This window comes from Neopelma chrysocephalum, unplaced genomic scaffold (assembly GCF_003984885.1).
Source record: "Neopelma chrysocephalum unplaced genomic scaffold, ASM398488v2 Primary Assembly neopelma1_60, whole genome shotgun sequence".
Taxonomy (NCBI): domain Eukaryota; kingdom Metazoa; phylum Chordata; class Aves; order Passeriformes; family Pipridae; genus Neopelma; species Neopelma chrysocephalum.
In genome coordinates this window covers 9,556,649-9,570,103 of record NW_020897715.1, presented here as the reverse complement: position 1 = coordinate 9,570,103, position 13,455 = coordinate 9,556,649, and the positions used below count along the sequence as shown (strand labels likewise).

Here is a 13,455-nt window from a genome sequence, read left to right as displayed (position 1 = left end):
GATAACCCCTGGCTCACGGAAAGACCTTGTTCCTTTCAGCTGTCTATGGTTGGGCAGTACACAAAGCTTCACCCTACGGTGGTGTTTCAGGTGCTGCTTGAGAGCTGTCCTCAGCTCCCTATGAAGCCCTCAGGTGCAAGGATGGGCTGTGTGAGTGTCTGTGCCACACTTGGGCAGCCCCTTTTTCTTCACAGGAGGAAGAGACAACATGGAGCTGCTGAGTGTCATAGAATGATGGAATGGTTTGGGCTGGAAGGGGCCTTAAAGAAGTTCCAAAACCCCGCTGCGGGCTGGGTACCATGTCCCTCCTGTCATTTGCTGTTTGCCATACAGCCTCTTCTGTGACTGGTTTGCACTCTGGGGAGGGGAAATGGTGTCACTGCTCACTTGAGCTCGTGTTACAGTCACAGAATCACAGAACGGGTCTGGTTGGGAGGGATCACCGTGGGTCATCTGGTCCAACCTCCCTGTTCAAGCAGGGTCATCCTACAGCACGTGGCACAGGATTGTGTCCCGATGGTTCTTGAATATCTGCAGTGAGGGAGACTCCACACCCTCTCAGGGCAATGTCCCAGTGCACACTCACGCGCACAGTAAAGGAGTTCTTCCTTAAGTTGAGCTGGAACTTCCTGTGCCTCAGTTTCTGCCCGTTGCCTCCTGTCCTACTGCTTGGCACCGCCGAGCAGAGCCTGGCTCCATCCTCTTGGCACCTCCCGCCCCCACCGCCCATAGATACTCATACACCCTGATGAGGTAACGAGGTCACGATGTTGGCGAAACACGGACCGTAATCGCTAAACCACGCGCGGCAGGGGCCGCGATTCCTCCACACGCCCGTGACGCAGCGGCTCAGCGGGCGGTGCCGGGGGCTGGCGCTCCCCGTGAGGGAAGGGAAGGGAAGGGAGGGTAACGGTGCCCATCTGCGCCCGCCGTGTCGTCCCCGCGCGCCGCAGGGGCGGGGCCCCGCGGAGGGGGGGGGGGGCCGGCGCGTGGCGCGTGCGCGGCGCGGGAGGCGGCGGAGGCGGGGGAAAATGGCGGACGGCAGAGCCGAGGGGGAGAAGGCGAAGCGGCCGCAGCCCGCAGGAGGTGAACATGTAGCGCCTCTCGCCGCGGAGCTGTGGGGTGGGAATGGGGTCCGCGCTGGTCCCGCAGGGGTGGGGAGGGCCCAGGAGTGCCTCCCCCGGCCGGGCGGGCCCGGGCCGGGCCGTGCGATGCCCGGCCCTGCGGGGAGAGGGGGCGGCCCGGGCCTGAGGGGGCTGCGCTGGAGGATAGGCCGAGTCTGGGCCTGCTGTCCTCAGCCTTACAGGCGCTTTTGTAAAACTGTGACATCTTCCTCACGCAAATGTGCTATTCCTCTCTGTTAAAAATACGCGGGATATTTATGCCGTATTTTGAGAGAAATTCGGTTGTTGCTGCCTGCAAGGATGAAGACAGCACCTTAAAGCTTTACTTTTAGCAGCTGTGGTACCTTTTTTACATATGAGTACAGTGAATATTCCTTAATTGCCTTTTTAAGCATCTTGGGGTTTTTTTGCTTGGCAGCAACCTGTAAGTTTATGGTTTGGTTTTATAGTATTTATATCGTGACTGGACAGCCTTGTCTTTTCTGCACTATTCAAAAATTTTTAATGGGATGTTTCTTTTCTTCTTTCTTCCCTTGATTTAAAGTTGAGAGGATAATGTCTTTTCAAACATAAAACTTTTCTTTCCTGGTGTGTTTCTATTTGTGTTGTAGTTGGGTTTTGGTGGGTTTTTTTTCAGCTTAAATATATTTGTAGGCGGAGGGCATTTCTTTGATCTGCTGAAAAATTAAATCAGGCTTGTAAACCAGTTAGGACAGCCTCAACAGTGAATGTTATTTCTGATAATCACTGACATTTGAACAGTAATACTTGATTTTAGGTAGTTCCTTGACTCTTGGTTCTCTGTTGGTTTTTGGTGGGCCTTTGGGTTTGATTTTTTGTTTTTTTTTTTTTTTGTATTAGTAGTGCAGTAACTGGACAGCATCAGTACATCAGTAATCCTTAGTGCCCTGTGTACTCTTTGGTGTGCTGCAACGTGGTCTTAATGGGTTATGGTACCTCGGCCCTAAGGAAGAATAGTTAGCACTTGATGATTTTTGAAAGCAGTTTGGAATTTTTAGCTTTTGCCAGGGTTAGTGGGGTTTATTTTAGAATTAACTTAGTTGTGTCTGGTTTGTTCCCACCTCCACCAGTGGTCGCACTCCTGGAGACAAGAGATCCTGGAATGCTGTGCAGCTGGCACTGTCAGTCTTGTCACTGCAACCACCTGGAGAGTGGAAATTGTGCACTCGTGTGGTTTGTTACACATGAGTAAAACTCCTCTGTGCTGTAGGACAGCTTTTTATTTCTGTGATCCACAAAAACAGCACTGATCAGTCTAGTTCTGGAAATAGTGCTAGTGCTTTCTGTAGGTGAAGTGTGATCTTCTTGACGTCTCTAGGAAATAATAAAGAAACCCTAATGTTTTGGAATATATATATATATATGCATGCATTGGCACGGGAAAGACCTGTTTCATGGTTAATATGTGTCTGCATTTCTGTTTTCTGCAGAAATCAAACAGCACAGCGGCTCCTTGCCCACCTTCCCAATTGTCCTGTGCCCCTTACAGCTCTGCAGTTCATCCTACATCAAGCCTAGTAGAAGTAAAACTCAGAATGCAGTGATAGGAGCTAATTTTGAGAGAGATGCTCTTTAAAATTTGATGAGAAAACAGATGTGAGTAGGTTGTGTTAGGCTTCACCTTGTGCTTAGCAGTATTTGAGAATATTCCCTTAAAGAAGTAAGCTTCAGTGTAATTAGCTTCAAGCTAGCACTAGTTTCAGAACCTGGACTGGTCCTGTGTGCCCCGAGATTTGGGCTGCTGTGGGTTTTGTATATTATGAAAAAGAAGACTTTTAGGCCCATGGTTCCAGCACTTTTAAGGCCAGTGAATCTCCTACCTACCCTTGAATCACATTCTCTAGTGTACCTAGGCTAGACTTGGAATTCTGTTTAATGTGATTCCGTGGACTAGCTGTAAAGATCTTCTAGTCTTGCAGATTGCTGTTTGGTAAACTGTGCTAAGGCAGCTACCAGTGCCCAAGGTCACTTGTGTAAATTTTGATTGTTTCTCTTTCCTCTTTGGTTTTTCACTGTTATATCTATGCTTTCTGGGTCAAATTTCTAGTGAAACTGATTAAAGTTACAAAATATTTTTTGTGATCTGCCATATTTCCAAAGGCGAACAATAAATCTATTTTTGTTTCAATCACTTATCTTGATAGCTGGAAGAGTGGGGTAGAAATGCTGCTGAAATGGTGTATTCTGCTGCTTATGATTTGGGAAATAGCAAATACATGTATATAGATGGTGTCCCTAGATTTCCTCTGTCCTGATGTTGTTTGCTGCTTTTTTTTCTTCAGAGCTACGATACTGTTGACCTCCAGTTCAGACTTTTTTCTCTCCCATTGCTCCATCTTACTTAGTAGCTTTTTGCCATTAGCTTTTTTCCCTGATGGTCTGAACTTGCTGTGCATCGAAGGTCCTGTTCTCCACTTGATATGATGATGAACTGGTGCTAACTCCAGTTTTTCTTAAACTGTTACTGTGAGCACTTCCCTGTCCATTCCCTAATATGTGTTGGGGTTTTTTTTCCTCCTGCTACTGCAGGGATTTGCTTATTGCAGCAGCAGGGAAGTGTCTTTTTGCTGAAGCATTTACTATGTTCAGTGTGAGTTTTCCAAGGACACCTTTGTCTCTTGGTGTAGCTGAAGAAGCTGATAATGTAGGAATGAAAATGTTACTGGAGTGTTTTTTAATCTGTGGTTCACTGTTCAGCTGCTGTGTTTTCCATGACTTTATACAAACCTAGAAAAGGTTAAAAATATATAAAAATATATATATGTTTTTTTAGTGCTGATTCCTTCCTCAAGCAGAGCTTGGCAGATTTATTACAGATGAGATGCGGACAAGCAGTGACTTGAAAGATGATTGAGACAGCCGGCCTCACTGCAGTCACTCCCATGGTTTTAGAGTTGTGCCAGACAAGCCTAGAGACTGGCATGGACACGATTTTGTAGAAATTTAGTAGAATTAATTTTAACTTAGATTATCTACTGTAGATTTGGAATTGGGATTCCAGTTATGAAAGCTTATCTATGGCAACTTAAAACCCTAAAAAGATTTAGTCATCTACATGTAATTTACTACGTGAACTTTGACTTCCATACTAAATAAAAGAGATGGTGCTTCAAGATTGTTTTCCTGGCTCATACAAAAGAAGTTCTTTACCAGTAGTGGAGTGCTTGCAGTTTCTTCTCCTCTTTGTGTTTTGCTGTCCACTAAATGTACATTGGTGGAAACTGCTGTCACTAAAAACACCTTACCTATTGCACCCAAAGTATAATGCTTTTTGAGGTTGCTGCTCCCATCAATCTGCTCAGTAAAAGTAGCTCATCTTGGTAAGTTGTTTCGACTTCACCAGGACCTGAAGAAGAGGCAGAAAAACCTGTGAAAACTAAGACTGTTTCTTCCAGTAATGGAGGAGAAAGTTCGAGTCGCAGCGCAGAGAAACGGGCAGCTAATGAAGAAGCCGAAGACTTCACCACAAAGCCTGCTCCTGCCAAAATGTCCAAGTTTGGATTTTCCATAGGCAGTCAGACAACAAAGAAGGCATCTGCAATATCCATCAAACTAGGAGCAAATGTAAGTTGCCCGAGGGCTTTTAATTTTAGGGAAACTGAGGCAAAAAGGGTAGCACTTTGGGGAGGCTTCCTCGCAGAGGGAAACCTTGAATTCCATGAAGGTAACTTGGATAAAGTTTAAGCAAGCATTGCAGGGCCAGCTAGTTGTGCATGTGTAAGTACTTCAGGGTGATTAATAACAGGTCAGTTGTCTTAGGAAGCAAAAGACTTGATTGAAATGAACTGTAGATCTTTGAACATAGAGAATAATTTCATAATGAGATTTGATAAGTCTGGAGTAATTTCCTGAGGGAAATGAGCAGACTTGTTAAACTGCTCAGGCTACTTTGAAATGAGTGCTGGGAGCCTCATGCTATAGGATGCTTAAAGCTACAAGAAAGCATCTCTCAGATGGCTTAATAGGTTGTCTTCCACTCCAAAGATCTTATTCTGGATGGAGAAGTACAGTTGATTTTTCATGACTTTGCCTGTGCTTTGCAAGGTCAGTGTGATTCATTTGTACTTTATGCGAGACACAAGGCTTCGTTACATAGGTTGATAGGAATTCTGATGCCCTTTATTGTCCGGTACAAGGTATCCTTGTGCTTGTTTAGATGTGAATCTGATGTGAGTCTCTTTACTTCAAAAGCAGTCCTCTATAGCTTGGGCAAGGACAAGCCTGGCGCTGCCTCTCCATCTAATACAGTTCATTTACGTTTCCTGCCTACCACTGTGATGGATACATTATAAATCTTTGTCTGCATTAAATTCAAACTGTAATCATGAAAGGCTTGCACCTGCAGCGCCAACATTCTACAGATCTGCAAAAGATTAAAAGAGTGCTCTGTTACTTTGAGATGGGAGATGTGGGCTGGCAGCGTTCTAGGGTATAAATGCAATCAGGTCAGGTCAGACTGAGGAAGAATTGACAGAGCTGCCTTCTCTGAGCCACCAGCATGCTTCAGTTCCTTATGTCAGAAGATGCTTGCAGTGGCAGTAAATTGGGCTCAGGATTTCTGGCTCACTGCATTTAGTGGGTGACTGACAGTGCACCAGATGGGACAGTGCTGAAACTTATCCTGTTACTTTCCAGTCATTTTTAGTCCCTTAGAACATTACCCATTCCTGCGGAGCAGATGCTTTAAATATGGTACAGTGTTTTGCTGTTGTACACTGTCGGTAAAGAACAGCTGTAGACAGTTGCATAAGGACTCTGCTGCAGTATCAGCTTCTATGAATATATATTAAATAATCACCAATAAAGTGAAAATGGAGAAAGCACTGTATGTGATTGGTTTAGATAATTGGTAGTACTATAGAAGCGAACTGTTACTGGTGACTTGGCTCTTAGTGGTGTCAAAACAACTTTTGGTACCACTGTTGTATTACTTGTAACAGGTATGAGTTTGACAGCTTCTTACACTTTTAGATAGAGGAAGGTTTTTATTGGAAATAAAAATAATACTTTTTAAAGGAGCTGTATATTAATTGGCCTGTGTGATACACACTGATGCTTGTTTGAAAGTATTGAATTAAACCAGAAAGCTGTTATATGTTAAAATACCAGAGAATAAACATATTCATCTTTCTGACATTGATGGATAAGAATACTCCAAAAGAATAATGGAAACAGTGACATAGTAAAATTTTGAATACCACAACTTACTCAGGATCTTTTTAATTGTTCATGTCATGCACCAGTGGCTGAGTAGCCCTGCAGTGTGCTAGAAAGTTAAGACCTGCTTGTGGGGAGCTGTAATATGAGAGGGCTGAGCTTGCTCAGTGTATCATACTTAAACAAGCAGTCATTTTTCCTTTTTTGTTAGAGAAACCTTTATGTGCTTGATTCAAAGAAAAACTTTTCCCCCTGGTTGCCCGTTTCAGTGAAGATGTTTGACTTCATTTACCAAAATATTTTAAAGGCCAAGGGTAGATTTTTTGAGTTAGTAGACTTACTTTACTTGTTTATTTGGTCTTTTTCAGAAGCCTAAAGAGCCTGTTCCAACCCTGGCTCCAAAAACCCTTTCTGTAGCAGCGGCTTTCAATGAAGATGAAGATGTGAGTAATAAGCTAGTGATCAACATAATATACCATTGGTGTGGGAGGCAGAGAGAATGGGTTCTTTAAGGTTTTCTACATAAATGTCAGGAATTTTCAGCCTAGAAGCATCTCTCGTGTTTCTGCTTAAGAATGTACAACTTTGTAGCTCTATGTTGGTTCAAGAAGTCATTAAAGTGCTGATAACTTTTCCCTGAAAATGAGATGCACAACATAATTTGAATTAATGGTTGCTTTTTCCAGGCTTAATAAAGGGGAGGTGAAGGAAAGTTGTGCTTCTGGTTTGCTAAATATCTTGTCATATAAATATCTTGCTCCTGCTTACACAGAGGTCAAAAAAAGGAATTTGTATTTCGGTCTATAACCTTGTAGAACCTCTGTTCTGTCCTAAGTCACTTTGCTTTCCTGTGGGGCTGGAGTCCATCCTTTATCTTGTCAGGCATTTGAAATGTTCAAAGGCAAGTGCCCAGCCATGCTCTAACCCCCTTTCTCTCTGCAGAGTGAACCAGAAGAAATGCCTCCAGAAGCCAAGATGCGCATGAAGAACATTGGAAGGTAGGTCAGCTTCTAGCTGTGGTTCGGAGAGGGGTGAGTATGTGAGAACGACACTGACCTCCTCCAGCACAGGTCAGATCTTGCAGATGTCTTAGAAATACAGGAAGATGGAATAGGCTCAGAAATTTTTCTTTCTTGGAAACGGGAAAATTTTCAAACGTTGTGTCTGTAGGTTAAAAGTAGTACATTTACATTTGAACTCTGAATCTTATTTGCCTTCTTTGTGGTGAAGAAATTGATTCTGCATTAAATAGAAGCTTGTTTTCTTCTTGGAAAGGTAATGGGTGGGAGTTCCTGCTTGCCACTATATATCTTTCTGGTTCTCCGTTTTGTAAATTGTCTTGAAGTAGGGCAGTCTGGTGAGGTTTATTAACTTCTGTACAAGGGGAAGATGCGAATCATCTCTTTCAGAAAGAAAAAAAAATTTGTTTACTTAAACAAATATATGTAGTTCTTCTGCTTGCTACAGATTTGAGTAGAGGGCCAATCCTAAAATTAATAGGGACCTTTTCAGAGTAGGCTTTGCTTAAATTAGGGATGAATTTTGAGAATATGTGTTTTAAAGGTGTTTATCACAATAGACTGCTTTTAAAGTTAATCCATCTGGAGGTTTTCTAGTTTCGTGGGTTTTTTTTCTCCAGTAGCAAATTTGGATCCTCAGGTTTTTTTAATCCTTGCGAAGACTTCTTCACAGCTGCAGCAGTTACTGCCACTCCCACCTCCTGCTGCCCCATCTCATTGCTCTGTTTTGAGATGCTGTGGAAAGATCAGTTCTGTGGCCAAATTGCAGTTGCTGATAGTGAGGACTCCTGATGTAACAGAAAGAAACGTGTGGTAGTTTCTGGCAGCAGATTGGACTTGTAATTGGTGTTTTCAGTGTCACATTGCACGGACTGCTGTAGTTGAACTGACTTTCTTAACTGTTCTTGTTTTACTTTTTCACAGGGATACACCAACCTCAGCAGGACCAAATTCCTTCAATAAAGGAAAGCATGGATTTTCTGACAACCAGAAGCTATGGGAACGAAATATAAAATCTCATCTTGGAAATGTCCATGACCAAGAAAATAACTAAATGATGTGGATTACAAGTTGGGTGTTTGGGGGGAGGGGAGGGTGTAACGTTAAAGGAACAGTTTCCTTTTTTAAGAATGGTATGAGACTATCTTTGGAGCCACTTTTTTAAGATTTTGAGTGGTACACTAATGAATTAGTTTGAAATTAGAGGTAATTTATGTTTTGTATACAGATTTCAAGGCATTTGCTAATTTTGTAGTTCATGTGATTAGTTTCAAAAGGTTACAGATAATAAAGAAATTGGAGTGGTACCTTTTTAAGAATTTTTTTTTTGGTCAGTGATTAAATAAGGTGGATGAAAAAGGTTACTGTCTCTTTAATCAGGTTAAAATCGAATGCTCGTGCATTCTCACTTCTGGCTCCCTCTTCATAACAGGAGAAACAGTTGACTTCTAGGAATTTTGCTAAAGAGAGAGCATTGTTTTGTGCTAGAAGTGTTACTGGACTATTAATTTGAATATAATCTATACAGGAAATAATAAGAACCTGGATTTTTTTTCTCCCTGCAGTCACCTTTTGTTAAGTCTCTGCAAAGTAGGAATTATGTTGCTCTGAGTGGCTCTGGTAACTTAGTTCTAATTTTGTTTTAAACTTCATGTAGGATGTGTAACCTTCTGTGGCCTGTTTCGTCCTAAGGAAATGGGCCTTGTCTGTATATTAGATACAGTCTGTAAAGAATATTCACTACAAAGGTAAATCAGTATTTTCAGTGTGCTCCTCTTAAATCATTAGCCTTGAGTAGTGCTTGTTAGCATTTCCTAGTGGTAGACGAAAGCCACCACCAAAAATACAAGCTAATGTACATTAAGCTTCACATTTGGTTGAAATATTTTTCTTTACTATGCCTAGAAGGAATAAAAGCCACACCAAAAATCGGTAACTCACTGCTTAAGTATGAAAAATCCAAGATGCACTTTCCCTGTCTTGCCATTTAAAACAAAATGCCTTGATGCTATGACCTCAGTGGACGCTATCAGGTCAAAGAATACTCTGTCTGCAGTCCTAATGCTTCTAACAAGTGTCAACTTCAGAAATAAAACTTGACCTTTTCCTGCCTGTCTGCCTTTTGCAGTGATTTTCAGCCATGACATTACTCTGGTCAGTGTAATTTCTTGGCTTTCATACTGCAGAACAGTGCTGTAGGATTTCAGTAATGACTGTCTAAATTTTAGTCTAATCTAGATTGCATATTTTTAAAACATTGTACTATCAGAACTGGTTAAACAAATTTATCGACAACACCGCCACCTGCGTTCCCCCTCCCCCAAACAAGCATAAGGGTTTTTTTTAAACTCAAATACCTGATAGTGTCAATCTCTTAATTAATTTCAGCCAGGAACTGGTTGTAGAATTCAATATACAAATTGCTTTTATCCTGCCTCTAAAACCTTCATACTGAAGTTGAACCTGCAAGTGCAGAAAGGAAAGTGCATCTTGAAGTGTATTTTTTTATTATTATTATTATTATTTTAGGAAAGCTCTGACCACTTAGACTTTTGAGTTTGTAAGTTCTAAAAAATATTTTTTTGTATTTTTGTATTGTATGTGTAATCTTTTTTCTTTTGAAGTCTGATGCAGTTGAATACCTGTAACTGTTTTCTTTAAAAGCCTTGTTATAAACATAACATAAAAATGTATACATTAATTTTTTTTCCATAGCAGAAATACTTGTTTTTTTAAAACAATACACACTTTCAAAACTGACTTTCAGGACTTCCAAAACAGATTTGGGCATTACTGGAACTAGGCAAGGCAAACTTTTCACTTATTTTCATCACATGTGGTTATGTTTGTTGAAATAAATCCCTTTAAGATAGTGGTAATTCATAGTGAACAGCTATTTTCTCGTGCTCCTTAGTAGTTGCTCCATATTATGTTGATCACTTGTATTAGGAAAAAAGCAAAACAGAATTTTGAATAAGAAGATAGCTTGGAGATCTGGTCATTTTTTAGTTGACCTACCACCACTGTCTTCCACATCTTGGGCTCAAGTAGACACTCATATTCAGAGTTTCCTTGTACTTCAAAATCATTTAGGAAATTGCCTAGCAGAAGAGCAGACACACTAGGAAATACCTTCCATGCAAGTGAGAGAGCAAAAGTTATTTATCTATCTTATTCCTATGGTCAGTAAATAATTATAGACTGGGAGAGACTGCAGAAGCTTCTAAAGCTCCGTGATCCTGCCTCACCTGATGCAAGTGTTGTCTTCCTTCTCAGTGCTTCATGGAAGAGAATTGATCAAGGTGGCCTCAGTCCCTGTAGGACTGAGTGCGATGCAAGCTGGATCTTGTAGCTACGAGGTGTCTGCTGGTGTTTAATGTCTGACACTTGAAAGAACAAACTGACTGACCTGAAAGGCAAATGTTACCTAGGAATTCACTTGAAGCTGTGGGCTCTTGTTAGAATATTAGAATAGTCATGGTCTTTATGTGCAGAAAGCCTCTTTTTTTTTTTTTTTTTAATTTTTTCTAAGGATGTTCAAGAATCCTGAAACTCCTGGTAAACTATCTGATTTATCTATCTTTAAGTGCTTCCAGGAGGTCTGCTGAGACCATTAACTGCTTAGAATAGCAAGGTATGTATAGCTGTCAGTGGTTGAAATGTCTGTCCATCTAACTTGTGTAGTTTTATCTCAGAAGGCTTATGCTTGCTTAGCGGGAATTAGCACCTGAGCATCCTGCAGAACGTTGAAGACATGAGGTGATGTGAGGAGTTACCTGGTAACCTCCTCTGTGCTGCCCTGCAGCTGAGCTGTTTTGGGCCTGCTGGGTTGTAAATGAATCCAAACTCATCTAATGCTAACTATATTAAAATAAAAAAAAAAAGAACCCAAAGAAAAAGAACCAAAATAAACAAAAAAAGGCAACCCGCCCCCCCCAAAAACCCAACCCCAAAACAGTGCAGTGTACTACTACTGGCAGTGTTTCAGGCAATCCTGGGTGTAGCCGCTTGACTAATTTCATTCCTTTAGAGTGCGGGAGGTGCACTGTCCAGATTCTCAGAATCAAGATTTTAGAAGGAAGAAGTCCCAGCCAGCCTGTCTCTAAGGTGTTATTTCTCAGGCTTGTGCCATGTCAGGGATGGCCAGTCACAGGATACACTGACCTTTAGCAAAACCAACTCTCTGTGTCCCACCGTGAGCATCACAGCAGCAGCCACAGCTGCTGCCAGATGTTTTGTGCTCTGTCTGCAGAGCACCCCTTGACAGGACCATGCTGAGCTCTGTGTGCTGTCCATGGCTTTACCAAAGTTTGCTTTGTGAAGAGACTTGGAAGAAAAGTCAGCTTTTGAGAAAAAGGCAGCCTCTGCTTCCTGAAGAGGCAGATGGGTTTTAAACTATTGGAAATCACTGGCGTAAGTACAACTCCGTCTAGAGTAAGGTGAGACACATCTGTTTGGAGAAGCAGCAGAGTTTTAAGAAGGCTTTTTTTCTCTCTGTAGTTAGTAGCCCTAAAGGGTGTTCTGCAATAAGGTTGGGGTTTTTTGAATTCATTATAAAATTACAAATTGAGGAATGCTGAGCAGTCCTGCCCTTAAGCTACAAAAAGGGAAGGTTATGTTCTAAAACCACGATAATTTGTTGTCTAGTTCCTCCGGCAAGAGATGGAAAAACACCATAAATATGGGACAATTAACAATTTGCTTTTTACTGTATCCTGTAAACATTCCTTATTTCTTCTGGTTTTATTAATGAAGGGATCTCCTACTGTTCTGTAATTTTGAAATACTGGCATTTTATATAGTGCTTACCTAGGAAAGCTGCTAATATCTACTAATGTGGAGCCACTGCCTCGGGGTAGAAGCGTAGTTATCCATGGAATTAAAAGCATGAAACATGAACCGTTACCCTTAAACTCTGGATATAGCATGTTCAGTTTCTGTTTATGAACTTCCATTTAACAGTCTGCAGTGGGGGGAGTCCAAGCAAAATTTAGTCACCAAAGCAAATATTTAGACTGCAGCACACACCTTTTTGAGGTCTGGACACTTCCAAGCCAGCTGCCTTCAGGCTGGGCAGAGGGGAGAGAGGACTGGCAGTGACTGTCAGCACTGGTAATCAGAGTATGAACTTCCTGGTGTGGTGTTGTACAGTGAAGGTCTTAAAAACATCTGCTAAGCTTGTGGTGTAGTTCATAAATCTGGTTTTTAGGATTGGATTTCCTGATGAGACAAATGCACAAATGGAGCAAGAGCTCCACTGAAACTTGAAGCCATGAGCATATGTTGATGTTTTCCTGGCAGCACAAGTTTGTTAATGTAAAGGTAATGCAAGTTCTAATAAAAACATCTCTCTTTTTCTCCCCCAGCCTCCCATAATTAGTAAACATAGCAGTCGCACAAACCATGTTGGCTGATGCTCAGTAGTTACAGAATCACAGTTGTGCCTCTGTGAAAGAAGTGTGACTGTGGTGGCCCTCCCTGTTCACAACCAGACCAGCTGCCACTGTCTGGAACTGCAGTAATAGGCAGTTGTGAAACTGGGGCCTGTCTCAGGGTGTGCCTTGCTTTTGTTACTCCGATGCTTGTTAAGAGTCCTGTTCACGTGTAAAATTTAAAGCCATGACAAGAGCTTGGACTATTGCACATCTAAAAGCACCAAATCATTCAGCAATGCTGTTACCATCTGTAAGGCAAAATACTGCCCCTAGGACAAAACTTTTCCCAGGGGAGGAAGACCAACTTACTTTCTGCAGAGCCCCTTCAAGGTCACACTAGATTTGTGAGCATGTTCCCCAACAGCTCTGGGCCTGAGGGTGACAACAGAGTGACCAGGGGCCTCTTGCCTTCTGCAGCTGGAACTCTTCTGCACAAGAATAGGCCTTGGTAAAGAACTGCTTGAGAGCTGCTGGGTTCCACCCTGCTGTCAGCAGCAGCTCTAAGACTGGCTCCTGAATGTTACCATAATATACACCCCTCCAGTGCTGTAGAAATTCACCATGCTTCCTTTAATGGTTCTAGCTCGGTTCTAGCTTTAACGGTTCAGGAATGACAGTTCTAGCTCAAGTAGAAACAAAGGGGGGGGGAAATTATCCACACATCACGTGGCTGTTTTGCATCTATGGTTGCATCCCTGT

The 13,455-nt window shown here is 42.0% G+C and overlaps 1 protein-coding gene across 3 annotated transcripts; it reads left to right on the top strand.

Moving 5' to 3' along the window:
• The first annotated feature begins 973 nt into the window (after window positions 1-973).
• PCNP (PEST proteolytic signal containing nuclear protein) lies at window positions 974-12,679 on the top strand. Of its 3 annotated transcripts, none has more exons than XM_027681023.1 (5): window positions 974-1,086; window positions 4,541-4,709; window positions 6,671-6,745; window positions 7,245-7,300; window positions 8,246-12,679. In XM_027681023.1, the coding sequence occupies exons 2-5, from the start codon at window positions 4,632-4,634 to the stop codon at window positions 8,373-8,375; spliced, it is 339 nt and encodes a 112-aa protein (XP_027536824.1). In that variant the 5' UTR covers window positions 974-1,086; window positions 4,541-4,631; the 3' UTR covers window positions 8,376-12,679. The 3 variants fall into 3 exon arrangements, with proteins under 3 accessions (XP_027536824.1, XP_027536823.1, XP_027536826.1); XM_027681022.1 differs by having other exon boundaries at window positions 1,004-1,086; window positions 4,489-4,709; XM_027681025.1 differs by lacking the exon at window positions 974-1,086 and adding an exon at window positions 1,242-4,465.
• The last annotated feature ends 776 nt before the right edge of the window (window positions 12,680-13,455 follow it).

What these genes read in the sequence shown, in the direction of transcription:
- PCNP (XM_027681022.1), top strand. Translation starts at nt 1,032, where the DNA reads ATGGCGGACGGCAGAGCCGAGGGGGAGAAGGCGAAGCGGCCGCAGCCC. An exon ending in GCGGCCGCAGCCCGCAGGAG is followed by an intron (nt 1,087 to 4,488) that starts GTGAACATGTAG and finishes CGACTTCACCAG; the next exon opens with GACCTGAAGAAGAGGCAGAA. An exon ending in CCATCAAACTAGGAGCAAAT is followed by an intron (nt 4,710 to 6,670) that starts GTAAGTTGCCCG and finishes GGTCTTTTTCAG; the next exon opens with AAGCCTAAAGAGCCTGTTCC.